This window comes from Balaenoptera physalus (genome assembly GCF_965194825.1).
Source record: "Balaenoptera physalus genome assembly, chromosome: 13".
In the NCBI taxonomy this organism is placed as follows: Eukaryota; Metazoa; Chordata; class Mammalia; order Artiodactyla; family Balaenopteridae; genus Balaenoptera; species Balaenoptera physalus.
The window spans coordinates 90,607,437-90,628,651 of NC_138892.1; the positions used below are offsets into that span (position 1 = coordinate 90,607,437).

At 36.3% G+C, this 21,215-nt stretch overlaps 1 protein-coding gene across 11 annotated transcripts in view; it reads left to right on the forward strand.

Moving 5' to 3' along the window:
* The window catches only part of ABCC9 (ATP binding cassette subfamily C member 9), a 143,393-nt gene that overhangs the window by 62,723 nt on the left and 59,455 nt on the right, over positions 1 to 21,215 (forward strand). For 7 of the 11 annotated variants that reach the window (XM_082419592.1, XM_082419590.1, XM_082419587.1 and 4 more), the window contains 4 exons: positions 8,492 to 8,530; positions 9,983 to 10,084; positions 12,254 to 12,338; positions 13,636 to 13,716. In XM_082419592.1, coding sequence (XP_082275718.1) covers positions 8,492 to 8,530; positions 9,983 to 10,084; positions 12,254 to 12,338; positions 13,636 to 13,716 — 307 coding nt within the window. The remainder of the gene's footprint in view (positions 1 to 8,491; positions 8,531 to 9,982; positions 10,085 to 12,253; positions 12,339 to 13,635; positions 13,717 to 21,215) is intronic. The other 4 variants (XM_082419596.1, XM_082419595.1, XM_082419589.1 and 1 more) reach the window with 2 other exon arrangements.

Consider the following 21,215-nt stretch of genomic DNA (forward strand, 5'->3'; position numbering starts at 1 on the left):
CTAGACATCCTAAAACACACAGGACCGCCTCCCCACAACAAAAATTATCTGGCTCCAAATGTCAGTTGTGCTGAGGAAACCTTGCCCTAGACCTACACATGTCCTTTAATATCATTTAGTTCTTATCATTGTAAGTTCCATTGTGGCTTAATCTACTGTTTACATACACAGGCATCTCTTAAGAATGAGTAAAAACTATTTACAGGCATTTTTAGAATAGACTGTATTTTAAACTCCAATTAAGAGATGGAGATGCTTGGATGTGAAATTTGAGCTGGAAACAGCAGAACTAAAAATCCTATTTTTGGTATCCTTGGTGAAAGAAGGAGGCTGAGAAATGTTGAGGGTACAGTTTATTCCTGTTGGAGTAGTAGACATGAAACTGTTTAGTGCTTATCCAGTAGAGAGCTTGGTAATAACTGCTCCCTGCAGTTTGCTTCATGACGGGTCCCTGTTGACCCCTAAGGTCAGATGCTAGGTGGTGTGTACCCTGCCACCGTCACCTGCCATCTTGGATGGATGCAGGTTTTGAGAAGCAGGTTTTACTGGATTAAATTATATTGTATGACATGTACGGCCATAATGAAGTTATTTGGCTTTTGTTTTTACCTTGTTTCACTAGCATTAAAACAGAGAGAAAGAATGAGAGATTGTGACAGAAAAAGCATGAGATTTTATTTTCATATCTCTAGAATGTTCTTAAAATCTAGTCTTCTCTAGTATTACTTAAGATTAGCTCCACTTGGGCCAAACTGACTCCCAATATTATCACTAATAATCATTATCATTTTGTTAGTGGATAAATAAATGATATGGGAATTAGGAAAGTATTTTACACAGTCTACTTATTTATTGAGTTTCTAAGCAAGATACATATATATATATATCTTAAGAAAATTTATATCCTATCTCATTTCATAAAAGTTGTGAATTATTTTATATAACATACTATAATAAAGCTTGAAAAATAAAGATATCAAGAAGGAAAATAAGGTTTAGATAATAATCTGAGCAATTAATAGGGTAGAAATGCATGCATTGGAGTCTTGCATGTTTATAACACATGGGTCCCAAATTCCACTCTGAGCTTCATGAAAGCTAGTCAAAGAGGGAAACAAGAGATAAAAAACACACCTATACTTAATAAAGTTTAAGGTTTTTTTTTAAAGAAATAAGAAAGAAATATCTCCCATGGATCCTAATTTTAAAAAAGCTAAGAAAAGGTTATATCTTAAAGTCAGAGCCAATAGAATGAAGATGTGAGAAAGGATTTAAGAAAATTCTAAGTATTTATAGAATCACTATAATTTAAAAATCATCTCTTTATGAATACTTGCCTTAATAGACAATAATCCCATCTCTTCATGGCAGAAAGGACTGAAATTTTCTTCAAAAAATATTTGGGTTTGTCTGACACACACACAAATTAAAAACTAACCCCCTAAGAGATTAGATAAGCTAACACAAGTTTTATTTTTCTTTATTTATGAGAACTACTTAATTTTTTTCCATGGTATCCTTAATATCTGATAAAACGTATTTTCAAATCAGGAATGTTCAGAGAATACTGACCTTTTTAAAAGAATTATTTGCAATGACTTTTCATCCTGGGAAAAACAAAAAACAAAAAACTTGTGCCTAGTCCAATAAGGATAGGCATATAAATGTTATTAGAATAAAGCTAATTTAGAAATTATCAATATTGATAGGTAGATGGTGTGTAAATGGGAACTACTTTACCGCAGCAGACTGAATTGTTTGCCGAATTTTTAAAGCTCAAAACAAAATAAAGCAAAACAATAAACTAAATGTTATGGTAAAGCACCAAGTGCCTTGCTGTTATTCTTTCATCATTGCACATATCTCTGGTTGCGTGAATTTTATTTTTAAATGTTCCTCATAGATGGCAGGATCAAAGTCCTATAAAGTACTCTGTCCTGTTGCAGCAAGAAATATTTACTTTGGGCGGGAGAGAAGGCACTGTTGCTCATCCAGGATAGACCTACATGGGTAGAACTTGGTACACAAAGACATTTATACATAGATGCCTCCTTGGCAATTGCTACCTTTGACCTAGTCTGACATGCAGTAGCCCCAGAAGAGAAAGGAGAGAGAGATGAGGGAGGGACTGAAAAATTCTCCAAACTTATCAGAATGCCAGGGTTCTTGCCCCTGCATCTGGGTGTGCTCTGTATTTGTTGAAAAGCAAACGTTCTGCCTGACTGAAGTTGTCCTTTCCTAGTTGTCATGATAAATAATAATTCCTACTGACATCTTAGGAACTAAGACTAAATGAAACTCTTCACCTGATGGACGGTTCTAATGAGGGAGTCCAGAATGTGTAATAATTGTGGTAATCATGTGAGACATAGCCATCATTTATCTTTGGTTTCCCTTTCTTTTTCTTCCACCTTGCCCATGCCATCAGCCATCCTGTCTGACCCCATCTGTCATGATGTTCTATTTGCTAATGTCTTGGTGCTAATTTGCTAATTGGCTTTATAACAGTGGCTGAGTTACTCTAGGACTGGCGAATTGAGGAGTTACTCCTTTTCATGTGATGTTGCCTGGCATGAAGGGGTGATAACATGAGTCAGCTTTCCTGGATCAGACATGATATAGCATATTTTCGCCCACATCTAGCTCCCCTTCTTCCAAATATTGTTCCTGATTTAAGCTTGCAAAAGTCACTCTTTCCCATTCCATAAGGTACCAACCATGAACTTGGAAGTTGCTAGAATACCAAGTTTAACTTTTACTCTTGAAGGAAAATACACACAAAATCCTGCATGTGGAAGTGAAATTGGATGCTATTTTCCAGAAAGGGATTTTCCATTTGACCTCCTCGCTTTCTCGCTTGACTTCATCACTGTTCACTGTCACATCGAATGGTGGACGATGAGTCTATAGACATGGAACTGGTGATTTTCATGTAATCGGATAAGATCTGATGTTGGAATTCGGAGCTAACTATTTATTTATTTATTTAGGAAGAGAAGAAAATAACCTTCCTCAATTGAATTTGATTAAACATATCGTTAAGTGAAAAGTTTGGAGAGGTGGTCTCTAGAAGTTAAGGGCTACATTACTCATGGAAAATGAAAGAGAATAATTTTTTAATTTGTTCATGGGAAATGACTACCTACAAATGGATCTATATCTACCTTTTCTTTCTTCCTCTGAAACTAGTATATGTGATTTAACTTTCACTCTTAAAGGAAAATATATCTAAATCCTATAAGGGGAGGACTTCAGAAGTGAAGATCCTCCATACGCTGTTTTGCCTTTTGCATGACATTACTACATGAATGAACCCTTCTTTCTGATAGAAGTCTTTAATTTCTTGCCCTCCTCATTTCATGATCCTCTATTTTATTTTATTTTATTTTTAAAGATTTTTTTGATGTGGACCATTTTTAAAGTCTTTATTGAATTTGTTACAGTATTGCTTCTGTTTTATGTTTTGGTGTTTTGGCCACAAGGCGTGTGGGATCTTAGCTCCCCGACCAGGGATCGAACCCTCACCCACTGCATTGGAAGGTGAAGTCTTAACTACTGGACCACCAGGGAATTCCCATGATCCTCCATTTTAAAAAAAGGTCTTTCCTATCTCATAAACAACGGGAGCATTTCTCCTTTTAAAAGAAGAATCTACCCACACTTAACCTCCTTGTTCTCCTTCCTCTCAGCACAATGCAGTCTGGCTGAAGAGTTCTCGTCATGACTGCCTAAATGCTCAATTGTCATAATTTGTTCTCAATCGTGCTTAACTTCTCCATAGCTTTTAAACTGTTCACCACGGATGACTCCTTGAAACCAACTCCTTTCTTGGTTTCCATGATACTTTTACTTATTCATTTGTTTAAAATGTGTATTGGACACCTGTAACATGCATATCATTGTATTCATTGTTGGGGGTAAATAACTGAACAAGGGAAACCATCCCCCTATTCTCATGAAGCGTAGTGTTCAGCAGGAAAGGCCACGAGGAAGTAAGAAAGTATTTTCATAATTATTTGGTTAAATTTTTTAAATATCAGGAAGAAAACGTACAGGGTTTTATAAGAACAAATCATAGGTGACCTGAGTTGAGTTTGTGGGATCATCAAGGTTTTTTTAGGGGGGGAGGCATACATGAATGATCCTTGAACTTACATTTTAAGAATAAGCCAAAATTAATGAGTTAAACAGTAAGGAGCTGCAATGCAAGTGGAAGAATATACAGTCTACTGTAGGATCCCCTTCCTTTATTTATATCTTTGACTTCAGTTTTCTAAGTACTAATGACACACCAGTGTACATTTCTGGCCAAGAACCTTCTTCTGAAAACCTAATAGCTCCTCCAAAAAGTCTTATACAAGCTGCAAATTGAACACATCCAAACTGAGCTCATGTTTCCAAAACCTCCTTCTCTGCCTGTATCCTCGAAGGGTTGTGTTCTCACCCCCTGAAATCAATTGGTAGGAGCCCAAGTCAGAGCTCAAGGATTCAACCTAGATTCTTCTTTCTCTATCACCTGCAAAATCCAACCAATCACTTTTCTTATGTCTGTTCTTCCATTTTTGTATCTATTTCAATTTTCCTGCTTCAGGTACTTAATCGCATTTGTGAACTACTCACTGTGAACTACTCACTCCCTCACCTTTCTTTACACTGTTGTGAGATTTACCTTTTGACATGAAAATCTAATTACTTTCTTCTTGCTTATAATTCTTTTCTTGACTGGCCAAAGCATAGAAGAAATATTCTAGACACCTTTGCATAAAAGGGCCTTTCCCGATGTGGTCCCTATCTAACTTCTTAAATTCATATCCTGCCATTCCACCCACGCTTTCCATTGTGTTCCAGTAACACTGGACTGCAGGTAGTTTTCAAATACACATACCTCCTCTGTAATGCCCTCTCCCAGGTTGGTGGCCTCACTCTTTTTTCTGGTGTCAACTCTGATGTTGTATCTTTGACAAAATCTTCTCTAATTTTCCCAGATGGACTGAAATGTACCTTCTCTTCTGGTCCCTCTGCACTTTGTTCAAATAAGTAATGTGGGCTGATCTCCTTCCTAGACTGAGACACCCTCAAGCCAAGCATGTTGTCTTTTGCTTTTCATCTACTTCACATCTAACCCAGACCTGGGCTCTTTCCATTTCTCTTTGTAGACACACAGGACTCTCCTCTCCCTCTCTCTCTCTCTCTCTCTCTTTCTCTCTCTCTCTCTTTCCATCTCCATCCCTATTACCTTTCTAATCTCAGCCCACAGCCCCTTTCAACTACCACTCTCTCACCTTCTTTTTGTAGATAAAAAGGCCTTTCCTGGGACTTCCCTGGTGGTCCAGTGGGTAAGACTCCGTGCTCCCAATGCAGGGGGCCCGGGTTCGATCCCTGGTTGGGGAACTAGATCCCACACGCATGCCGCAACTAAGAATCTGCATGCCCCAACTAAGACCTGGTGCAGCCAAAATAAATAAATATTTTAAATAAATTAATAAAGGTCTTTCCTCTTTCCCTCCAGTTCCTTTTATTCTCCTCTCACCTCAGTCTACGGCAGTCTCATGTCTACCTCTGCCACTCCACTGAAACTATTCTTATCCAGTCCATCAGTGCCATCCTAGTTATTAAATTCACTGTGCACTTTTTTTTAATTTATTTATTTTTTATTGGAGTATAATTGCTTTACAAGGTTGTGTTAGTTTCTGCTGTACAACAAAGTGAATCAGCTACATGTACACCTATATCCCCTCCCTCTTGGACCTCCCTCCCAGCCCCCCCCCCATCCCACCCACCTAGGTCGTCACAGAGCACCAATTTCCCACTAGCTCTCTGTTTTATGCACGGTAGTGTATGCGTGTCATTCCTAATCTCCCAGTTCGTCCCACCCTCCCCTTCGCCCTTTGACCTCCTGCCCACTTGACGTTGTTGCCCATACCTTTCTTCTTCAAAAGGTTTCCTTGCTTAGTTTCCAGTGAAACTCACAGTCAAGTTTTCCTCTTAGAACTTTTGCCTGCTCCTCTCAATCCCTTCTGCAGATGTCTCTTCCTTGGCCATTTGTTAAATAGTGATGTTTGTCAAGATTCCATCTTTGTCCCCTTCTTTTCTGCCTCTATATATACTTGCTGGGCAATCACACAGCTTCCCATGATTTTAGTTTCCTCTATCTGCTCCTGCTCCTTTGTTCACTTCGTTGTGATAAGCTAGCATTGTTGAAGTCATTTATTGGCTTTTCACTAGCAAAGGAAGGAATCCAAAGTCCTTGGGATCTAAGGCATATATTATGAGGGAAAATCATCCCAAAGGCTTCATTTGTTTACCAGATCTGTCTCCTGAGCTTCAAATTCTGCTTTCTGGCCATGGTCATTCTGACATCCCTTAGGTATCTCAAACTGAATGTGTCTGATTCTGAATTTATATCTTCCCCCACCATATGCATTTCCTCATCTGTGTCCCCTGTCTGTCACTCCTTCCTCCCTTCCATCCCTTCCCATCTTGTCAATCACACAATCCTAGGTATCTTTGAACATGTCCACTTCTCTTCATTCATTCACCATCACCCAAAGTCAGGGCACTGCCTTCTCATCTCCAGTATCTGACAGCCTTCAAGGCTCCCTGTATTACCTCCCATCTTGCTCCCTCCAATTTATTTGTTACTTTCTGCAACCAGAGTGATATTTCTAAACTGAACCTGTTATCTCTTTCTTGTTTAAATCCTTTTAGTGTTTTCTGTGGCTCTGTGAAAAGTTCAAACTCTGTAGAACGGTTTATGAGCTCCTTCACTATGGCTGTTCACCACTTGTTTTTAAAATTCATACTTTTCTTCTCTCACCATTGACACCCACATTTCAGAAATGGTAAATTTTTTTTTTTTTAGAAATGGTAAATTTATATCAGCTCCTTGTATGACCAGGATACTTTAAGGTCATCCAATATGTATTTTATTTGGTCTGAAATATTCTTCACCTTTTCTCCATCTAGCCCACTCTTATCCCTCTGGCATCAACTCCTCTATTTACCCTGGTTTGCCAAAGGTGGATTGGGTGTCCTTCATCTGTGCTCTAATATCACCTTTTCCTTCACCTGTCATGGTGTTTATTCCCTTGTCACATTCCCACCAAACAGAAAGCAACATGAAAGAAGGAATGACTTTTCTTTGTTTACTGTATCTCTAGTATTTTGGCACTAGGGGGTGATCAATAAATATTTTTCAATTGATATTAAATACATATAGTTGGAGTTAATCAATAGTAATTGAAAAAAATTGGTGACTTCCAAATTCATATCTCCAGTTTGGGCTGACATTTTCAAGTGTCTGATGGGCATTTCCACCTGGATGGCCGATAGGAAAATTAATTCATTAATTTCTGCCATACACCTGCTCTTCCTCATCTGTTTTCTCTCTTCCTCAGATTAAATAAAACCATTGAGTTCATTTATTGGTTTTTTTACCACTAAAAAAAATAAAATAAAATCCAAATTTTTTGGCATCTAAAGAATATTGTGTGGAAAATATCACTTGGGAAATTGTGCATTTCATTATTTTTATGAGCAACTTAAATCAGAGAATAATCATTATTGAGAGGGAAGGTTTAGTCTGAGATTGTTTTTCCATACCTCTATTAACCACCCCATGATGTCATCAGAAATGTGCAGTTGTGAAAATCTTATCATTAGAAACACTAAGCCAAACATCACCAAGTAATGTACTTAGGTACATTTTCTCCACAAAAGCATATGATGCTTTCCAAAGTGAAATAGGATCTGTTCTTGGAGTTCTTGTAGACTTTAATTATGTGTGTGGTTTTTGAATTCAGAATGATGGAGTTCAACTAAAATATTAAAATTTAGAATAATAAAAAAATAGGTCCTCGGGTGTTTTTTCCCCAATGAAATAGATATAACTAAATTTAATTAGCCAAACACCTTGTTTTACGTAAATAATATCAATCAGTAATTAATTATACCCAAATGTTGCAGTGTGACCATGCATTGTGCATGTCCGTCTTTCTTACCAGTTCCTTAAGGGCCAGGCTGTGTCTAAACCCTTCAAGTTTAGAGAGCAAAAAGTATTTCTTGTTATGCCTTAGGGTAACTAATTAGGAATTTAGATAGATTAAATTCAAATATTAAAGGTAGGGAGCACTTGGAAACATCAAATTCTTGTATAAACTAAGAAACTGTTCTGCAAAGTTTACCTAAATCTACACAGGTAGTTGGAGCAGAGTTGGGGCTAGAACATGTCCATTGTATGAACCCAAATTATATATGAAGGAGAACAGTGCTGTCCTTCTTTTGGAAGCTTACTAAGTAATTATTTCCTCACTGATGAAGATGTAAAAGAAGACGATCATTTATCTGGTTTGCCTTTGGGACTAATATCAAAAACTATTTGGGAAATGTAGCTATTTTATATGTTCAATGTTTATCTTTTACCTGATATGTACACTCATTCATTCTATATTTATATTTCATAATTAATGAACATTGTTTGCCACACTTGCAGTGTAAATGAATCTGAACCTTCTTTTGAAGCAACCAGAAGGTATTATTTCTATTTTAATCTGCGTTTAATAAGAGTAACTTCCTTCCTCAGACTTTACCTGATAACTCCATCTCTTACTCCTAGTCATTTTATTCATTCTGATAATGTACAAAGTCATTTATTAAAATGCGCTAGCAATATTTCCAGTAGCAGTAGTTCCCAACATTTGGAGGCTGCTAAAAGAATTAATTTGCCAAACAAAATGGCCCATTGTGTCAACTGTTATCTTCTCCATGAGTCACATGGGTCTCAACTTTGGCTGAAACTCAAATGTTCTTAGCAAATTGGATTTGGGATTTCATAAAATAAAATTGCATAAGAATTAATATGTATATTGTTTATGAATTAAACTGTGATGGGATCTGCTTCTAAGCTGGAGCTGGAGAGCCAAGTGCTTCGTCCATTAAAAACAAAAAACAAAAAACAAAAACCTTAAAGGACCTGGGGTGGGGAGAGGGAAACAGACATGCCAGAGGTTGGGAACCACTGTTTTACCACACAGATGGTTTTCTAAGAGACTACTAGCATACTGTATATTATCATGCCTTCTAAACTCCTAAGACATAATGTTTCAGGATGATCACTGATCATTTCTAAGTACTTTTTTTCTTAACTTTATTCTCTTTTAACCTTAATTCCTTAATTAGTACTTACAGACCATAAACTAACTGTGGAAGTGTGAATTTTAAGCTGACCCCTTCCCTACCCCAATCTCATCATCTTCTGTATCTTCAGCTCACATGCATTTTCCTAATTATTGCAAATTAAAATCTGATGTATAGACATCTGGTAGAATTTGCAAGCCAAAAAAATGGGGGACAGGGAGGAGGCTATCATTTTTTAAAAATAAACTATTTCAATATGTATTGAAATATGTGGTTTTTAAATGTGTAGTTTCATTATTGAAATGGACTCCTCAAGATCACTCTTTGTTTTGAAATATTTATATTATCTATTAATATTATCTATTACTTTAAAATATGTTCATTCAATTAAGCCACAAACACATACTATAATTACAGTATTAATTCACATCTTTTTAAAGATATTCATATAAAATTCAGAGTTATGTAAAATGCTTTTAATATAAAGTAAAATATCCGTGGCTATTAGAGAGTTAATTGCTATTTATCTTCAAATTATTTTTAAAATTATAGTCATTTTAAAAAATAACATTTTAATTAATAGTTCATATCATAAAATACTTCTTTAGCATAGCAAAATAAAATTTGCACCTTGTGTGTTGTTTTAATTAAGTTCTCATCCCTTTAATTTAGTGGAATATTTAACCATTAATTAATAAGGTTGATGGTTGTTAAAATGTTCTCTTTTAGAAGTTCCCCATTTCTGTCTTTGAGATATTTTATCAACTTTCATTTTTCTTTGTTATACTAAAATACAGATTCAGCACAGCACCCTTGCTGTGTTTTGTTTTTCTTTTCCATTTTCTAGTAGGAACAGGTATTCTGTGGCTTACGCAGCTCAAAAGCCTTGGCTATTAAATGCTACAGTGGAAGAAAATATTACCTTTGGAAGTCCTTTCAACAAACAGAGGTAATTTTGAATGTATAAAATTTAGAACTCAAATGAGTAACTATTTCTAATCCCTATGTTTGGTTCACGGTTTCTGGAGTCTTTTTGTTTTAAATTTTTATTGGATTATAGTTGATTTACAATGTTGTGTTAGTTTCAGGTGTACAGCAAAGTGAACCAGTTATACATATACATATATCCACTCTTTTTTAGATTCTTTTCCCACATAGGCCATTACAGAGTATTGAGTAGAGTTCCCTGTGCTATAGAGCAAGTTCTTATTAGTTATCTATTTTACATATAGTAGAGTGTATATGTCAGTCCCAGTCTCCCAATTTATCCCCCCCCCCTCACCTTATCCGCTGGTTCTGGAGTCTTTGTATTGGGACTTCCTTTTTTCTCTGTTTGCCCTGCGTCCGTCCTCATCACCTGGTCTATTAAGTCAACTCTTGTAAGAGAAGCCTCGTTGGAAGTTTCAGCCCATCCTATACAATTATTGAGAAGAATTTGTACACCAAAAATAAACAGCTGTAACCGAAGTGTGTGTGTATGTGTGGGGAGGGGGTGGACATGGTGCTGAGGTTGTTGGTAAACAGAAGAAAAATCCCAGTAAGGAGCAGAAAGAGGGTTAACCGTGGACAGAAGAAAAGGAATATGGGATCTGAGGGGTCTGGTTACTCGGAGCAGCCAGAATATGTCCTCTTTCAATCATCTTTTAAACACCTGCTGGAGTGTACAAAGGCAAGACCCTTTCCTTAAGCCACCTGCATGAGGGGTAGGGAGTGTCCTAAGACCCTGAGCTGGGTTCTGAAAGTTAAGGAAAATTAGGTCTGGGGAGAGGCATGAGGAAGGGGGAAGGGAGAGGAAAGTGTGGGAGGAAAAACTCAAATTATGTGGGATTGTTTGGGACCTGGGAACAAACCAGACAGAAAGGGACCTGTGTGTATTGATGGCAGCAAACTAGATTGTAAAGGAAGGCTGAGATGAGACAGTCAAGTGCCTTAAAAGCCAGCCGGATATAAATCTGACATTCTCGGGGGGCACAGCAAGTGTTAAAAGGGGACTAACAAAGTAAATGTGATCTGGCAGTGTCATAAGAGATTTATGTGGGATGAATCTGTATTAGGAGCAAAAAGACATTGAGAAGTTTGTTGGGATAATGATCCAGGCATGCTGTGTTTGTTGCCTGCACTTGGCAGTGACTGTAGAAATGGAAGAAGAAGAGATGGTTGACAGAAAAGCATTCTAGAATAAGAATGGACAAAATAAGAGCAGGGGGAAGAAAAGGGAAGAATCAAGAATGACTTGAATATTTTAAGACCAGGTGATTGAGAAAATGAAACCATTGATATTTTCCCTAGCACTCCCAGTGCCCATGCTTCCCTGTTTTCCAGTCTGTCCAATTTCCAGATCCAGCCTTAGGTCAACTTGAGTACATCAGTCCTCATCGTCTTCCGTTTTCTCCTCCCTTCAGCATCATGATTGTGGACAGAGATTCCCCACCTGTAACCCATGCTTTAGCCCCAGTGAGCCTCCTCTTATCCCTCACATGCACCGTGAACTTGTTCACCTTCCTGCAGTTCCTTAAGCCTCCCTTCCCTCATTTTCATTCCTGGCAAATTACAGCTCGTCTTTCTGGATACACCTTACAGCTCGCCCCCTCTCAAAGACGTCACTAATTTCTCAGAGCAGTCGGTCATTTCTTCCTGTGTATTCTAGGAGCACTTTATACCTACCCATCTATAATATTCAGTACCTAACAAGGTACATTTTTATTATATGTTTCTATGTCAATCTTCTGCTCCATTTAATAGTTTTTTTAAAAAAATTTTAACCACTTTTTTCACTGAAGTATAATTTACAACGTTGTGTTAGTTTCAGGTGTACAGCAAAGTGATTTAGTTGTACTTATTTATATCTATTCTTTTTCAGATTCTTTTCCATTATAGGTTATTACAAGACATTGAATACAGTTCCCTCTGCTATACAGTAGATCCTTGTTAGTAGTTTTATAAAAGTGGGAACCAATATCTATTTATCTTTGTATCTACAAGCCTAGTGTAGAGGCTAGTATATACTAAATAGTTCAATAAATGTTTTATTTCAGCTTCCAAGACATTGGACCTGGGACTTAGTTTATGGGCAGTATATTAATAGTGATCTAAAAACTCAAAATACTTTCTCCCGAAGGTACAAAGCTGTCACAGATGCCTGTTCTCTTCAGCCGGATATTGACTTACTACCATTCGGAGACCAAACTGAAATTGGAGAGAGGGTGAGCTATGTGTAGTTTAATTAAACAATGAACACAAATCTAGAAAAGTCTTCTGGTTGTCTTTAACCTTTCATGGAGCATAAGAAAATCTGAGAGCTCTGAATTATGTGTTTTCCTAGTGACAAGTTCTAGAAACAGGAGTTCTTGATGCCACGTCTCTTAAGTATTTGTTGAGTAACCGGCATGCACTTCACATTTCGCTAGCTGCTTGAGAGTTCTCAAGGGAAGGGAAGCAGTCCCTGACTTTGATCAAATGTATTTTTACTTACTTGGAGTTTACTGTAAATTGGTTTGGAAACTGAGATTGCTTCCGACAACTTCTTCCACTCTTGTCAACATCCATTTATTCCTGTTAAAGGGTTCTTTTTTCTTTGTGTAAACAGGTTTTACATTGGCATCATACTGTTCTATGACTAGCTGAAAAATATTTATACCTATATGTAATCATTTATAACAATGTTGGCTAAAATTTTTGACTCTTATAGGTGGCAAGTACTGGGCAAAAGGCTTTATGTGCGTTATTTACTTTTACAACAAAGCTGTTATATGGGTGTTTTGTTATCAGTGTATTGCAGCCAAGAAGACCAAGGCTGAGAAAGGTTAAGGAACTTGCCCAGTCAGAGTCATTGGTGCAGGTGGGATTGGTCCAACTCTGTAGTCTGCGTTATTCATGGCTGTTCTTTACTGCAACCTAGTAGAGTGCTTAAGACATGACCTGGACTTCTCTGAGTCTTCATTTCCACGTGGGGAAAAATGCCTACATGTTGAAATTGCTCTGACGAATAATAGAAATAAGGAATGGAAAGCCATTCACACCAGCCTGGTGCATACTAAGTGCTCAATAAATACTCGTTTTTCAAATTTTTATAATCAGTACTTGATTATAAAAGCATATTGCTGTGTAGTTCTGTTGAACAAAACTTGTAATATCGAATTTAAGAGGCATGTGTTCAGTATACTACAGACACAATTCATGAAACTGGAAACAATTTGGGGATTACTTGCATCTTCAGCACTCACCTTGGTTTATGGTTATTAATGCTTTGGTACAGCAGAGTTCTCTATCAGAGTGAAAAGAGGATTAATGTTATCAGTCAGAAATTACCTTAATATAATTCAAGTATTGACCACTAAACAGCTTGCATTTTATCTTACTAATGTTATCACAATTTAATTAATAAATTACCATTAATTTAAGATTCTTTTAGAGAAGTTTGTATTTTTTAAAGGGAATTTTTTTATCAACAGATCATCTACTAATATAAAAGGTGGATGTTTATGGATATTTCTTCTCTAGGGCATCAACTTGAGTGGGGGTCAGAGGCAGAGAATCTGTGTGGCCCGAGCTCTCTATCAAAATACCAACATTGTCTTCTTGGTAAGAATATGGCCTTTTTGTTTCTTTCTATTTCATTTTTCCCTCTGGACAAATGAGTCCTTAAAGAGACAAGTCAAGTAACTCAAGGAAAGATGGTTTAACTTGTGAAATTACAGAGAATTAAGGGGAGACAAATCCTCAGAGTACAAATCAAATCAACATCAAGATGAGAGTTGGGGGATCCAGAGGGACTGAGGTGCCCAAATGTTTACTTATATGAGTTTTTAAATCATGAGGATCATTAATGAAAGAGTGTGGATGGTGCTGGATGAACTGGACAGGATCATAGGTCTTCTCATTTATATTTGCTGGCAAAAAAGGAGGGGCTGGAAAATATACTCTTGGTGGACACAGGGGTTAGTAAGTATGCAGCTCAGGCTGTGGATAAGATTTATCTGTGGAGCTTCCTGAAATCCTTCTTAGAAATCTTGATACTAGCCTAGACCTACTGAATCATAATCTATAAAGGCAGAGTTTAGAATCTGTATCTTAAAAAGCTCCATAGATGATTGTCTTGTATTTATATCCTGGATGGATAACTCGCTTCTACCTATGGATCCACAAATAAAATTCGATGATTATGTTGATTATGAATTTGCTCTAGTTTGGTTTCTCCAGAAGGATGTAGCCAAAATAACTTAGCTTACAGATAGACAGTGTATATTAGAGACCAGCAGGCTATGTAAATATATCCTTCCCCTGCTTTCTCCTTCTGTGCAGTTATTAACCATTTATAAATCTGGTTCTCCAACCTCCTTTAGAGTTTTCACTCCATCTAAAATCGAACATCTTCAAATTTAGTGGAGTTTTCCACTAAATTTGGATCCATTACTAGGGATGGGAGTAGAATTTGGACATAGTGGTGGAAGTGCACTTCAGGTTAATGTCCCTAAGAATACCTGTCCCCAAAATGTTCCAGAAAACACCACCATAAAAGCTATACCAGTATCTAGCAGTAACCTACGTAATTATAAATCCTTTTCATAATGGGTGAACCCACAACTAGAAATGACTTCTTGAACTTTGGGATCAAGTAATGATTGAAGCACCTGAGGACTAAGTGACTTGGAAATCTGAAAGAGACAGAGGTTCTTTGAATGTAGTATTCTACTCCATTTCATTCCACTGCCTTCAATTTAATGACCCTTACTTCAGTTGTAGAATCATGGGATTCAAAGGAGTCATAGTGCTAGCACTGTGGATTCCCAGCCATTCATTATAGAATTGCTTATCATATCATCTCTAACAGCTTCTTGATGACTCTCTCTGAAGACAGGTTGCTTATCTTTGAGGCAGTCTTTCCTTGTTGGTCCGTGTATGGGCTGCTATAACAAATTGCCATAATTGGTGGTTTACACAATACAAATTTATTATCCTATAGTTCTGTAGGTTAGATATCCGACATGGGTCTCACACAGCTGAGATCAGAATGTCTGCAGGGCTATGTTCCCTTCTGGAGGCTACCGGGTAGAAAAGGCTTCCTTGCCTTTGCCAGCTTCTAGAGGCTGCCCACATTCCTTGGCTCACAGCTGCCTTCCTTCATCTTCAAAGCCAGCAACATCTGCAAAGCCAGCATCTCTGACCATTTTTACTACTCACTTCTCCCTCTCCACATCCGGGGAAGTTCTCTGCTTTCAAGGATTCATGTAATTAGTTTAGACCCATCAGGATAATTTTCCCATCTCAAGGTCTTTAATCTAAATCATATAGACATACCTTGGAGATATTGCAAGTTTGATTCCAGATCATCATAATAAAGCGAGCATCGCAGTAAAGTGTGAGTCACGTGAATTTTTGGGTTTCCCAGTGCATACAAAAGTTATGTTTACTATACTGTAATCTCTTAAGTGTGCAATAGCATTATGTCTAAAAAAAAATATACATACATTAATTAAAAAATACATCATTGATAAAACATGCTACCCATTATCTGAGTCTTCAGTAAGTGATAATCTTCTTGCAATAGTAACATCAAAGATCCTTGATCATAGATCACTGTAATATAATAATAATGAAAAAGTTTGAAAGTATTGTGAGAATTACCAAAATGTGACACAAAGACATGAAGTGAGCAAATGCTGTAGGAGAAATAGCGCCGATAGACTTGCTGGACACAGGGTTGCCACAACTCTTCAATTTGTAAAAATATGCAACTCTGTGAAGCACAATAAAGTGAAGTGCAATAAAATGAGGTATGCGTGTATCTGCAAAATCCCATTTGCTATTAAGGTAACATAGTCACAAGTTCTGGGAATTAGAACATGGACATCTTTGGGGACCATTATTCTGCCTGCTGCGGATAACTTTCATTATTGGAAAGTTATTATGTGATTGAAATCTGCTTCTGTGTATTTTCCGTTTATTGGTTCCCATTCTGCTTCTGCAGCAGCAAATGTATTTCTTTTATATAGCCATAGTTCAATATTTTAATATTATTGTCATAACTTGCCTTAATTTACTTTTTTCTAGACTAAGCAAGCTTAATATTTTTAATTCTTTGACAATAATATAATTTTTATAACTTTTTTTTACCTTTTCTTAATTCTGGATGTAATAGTGTTTGTCAGGGTCCCTTTGAAAAAGCATGTTCCAGATGCACTCTGCTCAACTCAGATAATCTTAAAACTAATAGATCTTATGATCTAAATATTATAGTTTCTTCATTGTAGCCTAAAACTGAATAACGTTTTAGCAGCAACAGAATACTGTTGATGTGTTTTAACAATTTCCCCCAAATGAAAATATCTTACACTTCCCATTGTTTAAAAATTCACAGACCACTTTGAATCGCAGTATTATCTCATTTGATTCTTATGACTGTGCTGCTAGGGTAGATGGTATCTTCATGTGAAGTGAGGAAACTTATAGATAGAAAGGTGAAGTGCCTCACTCAAGGACTAATGACTAGTGAGTGATACAGTCTGGGCTAGAACTCCATGTCTTTTGAGTACTGTTTTTTTGATCAGCTAAGATTCTCTGGTGTTTTTTTTTTTTTTTTTAAAGAAATTCACGTTCTTTTATTTATTTATTTATTTATTTATGACTGTGTTGGGTCTTCGTTTCTGTGCGAGGGCTTTCTCTAGTTGTGGCAAGTGGGGACCACTCTTCATCGCGGTGCGCGGGCCTCTCACCATCGCGGCCTCTCTTGTTGCGGAGCACAGGCTCCAGACGTGCAGGCTCAGTAATTGTGGCTCACGGGCCCAGTTGCTCCGTGGCATGTGGGATCTTCCCAGACCAGGGCTCGAACCCATGTCCCCTGCATTGGCAGGCAGATTCTCAACCACTGCGCCACCAGGGAAGCCCTGGTATTTTTTAAGTTACTACCTGTGTTGTCTTTTTCTTTCCTTTCCCTCCCTCCCTCCCTCTCTCCTTCCTTCCTTCCTTCCTTCCTTCCTTTCTTCCTTCCTTCCTTCCCTCCTTCTTCCTTTCCATCCATCAATGTTTAGTGAATGTCATCAGTGCCATCTTATGTGCTGGGTAAAGGAAACAGTTTTCTCCTTTGTTATTCCTATCTTTAAGGATCTCACTTGTACAAATAATTAGTTAAGGTTTTACATTTTGCTCTGATCTCTAGTTAACCTTTATCAAATTAGCCTTTACACTGTATCAAAGCCATGTGAAACGTCTTAATTATATATCAAACATATTAGTTATTTTTAAAGCTTTGTAGCATCTATAAATGTGCTGTATCAGTGAATATATTTTTAAGAGGTTATTTCCAAAAATGTGTCCATAAAGACTATACTACTAAAACATATTCATTGAATACAGGAAAGACTATATTAGTGAGAACTGTATATATGTATATAAAAATAAATAATATATTACTGAAAATGAAGAATTGACCATTCATTGATTTGGCTATTTGTCAAATTGTCTTGCACTCTTTAAAGAAAGTATCTCCACAGAATGTTAATACACAAACTGAATCGTGAGAAATGATTAGCAATCCATCAAATCTAGATTATTATTAGGTTATATAAAAGGTTACATTTTACTGCAACACCAAGATGCCACATAATGAAGCCATGGCATATACATGATAGCAATCATTATTAAGGGCTTTTTATGACCTAGTCATGATTCTAAATACTTTATGTACATGAACTCACTTCATCCTCACAATAACCCTATTAGGTTTGACATTGTTACTATTAATGTTACCTTTATTTACACAATGATAATGTTGAGGCTTTGGGGGATAATTTATCCAAGGTCACACAGATAGTAATAGTGAAGCAAGGATACAAACCCAGGTGATCTAATTCCATAGCCTGTGTCCTTAACCACTGCACTCTTCCTCGTTAAGAGATTCCTGGAAGTCACTAAATTCTCACTGTGGTGCTTTAAAGGGTTTAGCACAGTGTTAATCACCACAGCTTTATTTATAAGAAAATAATAATAAAATAACGCTTTTTAAATATTTTACAGAGACTTTTACAACATTATTTGATCTTTGCAGCAAACCTATGTGCTCTCTAACAGGTCTCTTTATTATCCCCATTTTACAGATGAAGTGACTGAGTTTGAAAAATTGCCCAGTGTCAGAGATCTACTCTGTTAACTACTTTCAAATATGCAACACAGTATTATTAACTATAGTCGTAGTGCTGTGCATTCTATCCCGAGGACATGTTTATCTTACAACTGGAAGTTTGTACCTTTTGACCACTTTCACCCATTTTCCCCAACCTCACACCCCCACCTCTGGCAAACACCAATTTGTTTTCTGAATTTATGAGTTCACGTTTTTTTTTTTGGATTCCACGTATAAGTGATAGCATATAGTATCTGTTTTTCTCTGTTTGACTTATTTTACTTGGCATAATGCCATCACAAATGGCAGAATTTCCTACCTTTTTATGGATGAATAATATTTCACATTTTCTTTACCCATTCATCCATTGATGGACATTTAGGTTGTTTCCATATCTTGACTATTGTACATAATGCTATAATGAATATGGAAGTTCTTAATGAACATTGAGATAATGATTTCATGTCCTTTAAATAAATACCCAGAAGTGGAATTGCTGGATCATATAGTAGTTCTATTTTTAAAAATTTGAGGAACCTCCATACTTTTTTTCCATGGTGGCTGCACCAATTTACATTTCCAACAACAATGCACAAGAGTTCCCTTTTCTCCACATTCTCACCAACACTGGTTATTTCTTGTCTTTTTGATAACAGCCTATCTAACAGATGAGAGGTGATATCTCATAGTTTGATTTGTATTTCCCAGATAATTAATGATATTGAGCATCTTTTCATGTACTTGTTGGCCATTTGTATGTCTTCTTTGGAAAAATATCTATTCAGATCCTCTGACCATTTTTAAATTGGATTGTTGGGGTCTTTTTGCTATTGAGTTATATGAGTTCTGTATATATTTTGGATATTAACCACTTATCATATATATGATTTGCAAATATTTTACCCCATTTCATAAGTTGCCTTTTCATTTCGTTGATGGTTTCCTTTACTGTACAAAAACTTTTTAGTTTGATGTAGTCTCACTTGTTTATTTTTGCATTTGTTCCTTTTGTTTTTGGTATCAGAATCTTAAAAAAGCATTACCAAGACCAATGTCAGGGAGCTTATCCACTATGTTTTCTTCCAGGAGTTTTATGGTTTCAGGTCTTATGTTCATGTCTTTGATTCATTTTGAGCTGATTTTTATGTGTGATGTAAGACAGTAGTCCAGGTTCATTTATTTTACATGTGGCTGTCCAGTTTTCCCAGCACCATTTATCAAAGAGACTATCCTTCCCCCATTGTATATTCTTGGCCCCTTTGTTACAAATTAATTGACCATATGTGCATGAGTTTATTTCTGGGCTCTCTGTGCTGTTCCATTGATCTATGTGTCTGTTTTTATGCCAATAAGATACTGTTTTGTTTATGATAGCTTTGTAATACAGCTTGAAATCAGGAAGTATGATACCTCCAGCTTTGTTATTCTTTCTCAAGATTTCTTTGGATATTAGGGGTCTTTTGTGGTTCTATACAAAGTTTGGAATTGTTTGATTCATTTCTGTGAAAAATGTCATTGGAATTTTGATAAGGATTGCATTGAACCTCTAGAACATTTTCGATAGTATGGACATTTTAACAATATTAATTTTTCTAATCTATGAGCACAAGATATCTTTCCATTTATTTGTATTTTCTTCAGTTTCTTTCATCAGTGTCTTAGAGTTTTCAGTGCACAGGTCTTTTACCTCCTTGGTTAAGTTTATTCCTTAGACATTTTATTCTTTTTGATGCAATTACAAATGGGGTTGTTTTCCTAATTTCTCTTTCTGATAGTTTGTTATTAGTGTATAGAAATGCAACTGATTTTTGTATATTGATTTTGTATCCTCCAACTTTATTGACTTCGTTCATTAGTTCTGTTAGTTTTTTGGTGAAATCTTTAGGGTCTTCTATAGAAAAATGTCATCTGCAAATAGAGATAGTTTTACTTCTTCCTTTCCCGTTTGGATGTCTTTTATTTCTTTTTTCTTGACTAATTGCTCTGGCTAGGACTTCCAGTACTATGTTGAATAAAAGTAGTGAGAGTTGGCATTGTTCTTGATCTTGGACAGTTTTCAGCTTTTTACCATTAAGTATGATGTTAGCTGTGGGCTTGTCATATATGACCTTTATTATGTTGAGGTATGTTCCCTCAATACCTACTTCATTCAGAATTTTTATCATGATTGAATGTTGAACTTTGTCAAATGCTTTTTCTGCATCTATTGAGTTTATCATATGATTTTTATCCTTCATTTTGTTATTGTGGTGTATCACATTGATTTGCAAATGTTGAACCATCCTTGCATCCCTGGAATAAATCTAACTTGATCATGGTGTTTGAATATTTTATTGACTGTTGAATTCAGTTTGTTAATATTTTGTTGAGAATTTTTGCATCTATGTTCATCAGAGACATTGATCTGTAATTTTCTTTTCTTGTGGTGTCTTTATGCTAGCTTTGTAAAATAAGTTTGGAAGTGTTCTTTCCTCTTCTGTTTTTTGGAAAAGTTTGAGAAGGATTGGTATTAATTCTTCTTTAAATGTTTCGTTGAATTCACCACTGAAGCCATCTGTTCCTGGACTTTTGTTTGTTGGGTGGTGTTTTTTGGTTACTGATTCAATTCCCTTACCAGTAATTGGTCTGTTCAGATTTTCTAATTCTTCATGATTCAGCTTCTGTAGGTGTTTGTTTCTAGGAATTTATCCATGTCATTTAGGTGTCCAGTCTGTAGGTATATAATTTTTCATAGGAGTCTTATGATCCCTTGTATTTGTGTGGTATGAATTGTAACGTTGCCTTTTTCATTTGTAATTTTATTTGAATCCTCTCATTTTTTCTTGGTGAACCTAGCTAAAGGTTTATCCATTTTGTTTATCTTTGCAAAAAATCAGCTTCTAGTTTCATTGATCTTTTCTGTTGTCTTGTTAGTCCGGATTTTATATATTTCCACTCTGATCTTTGTTATTTCCTTCCTTCT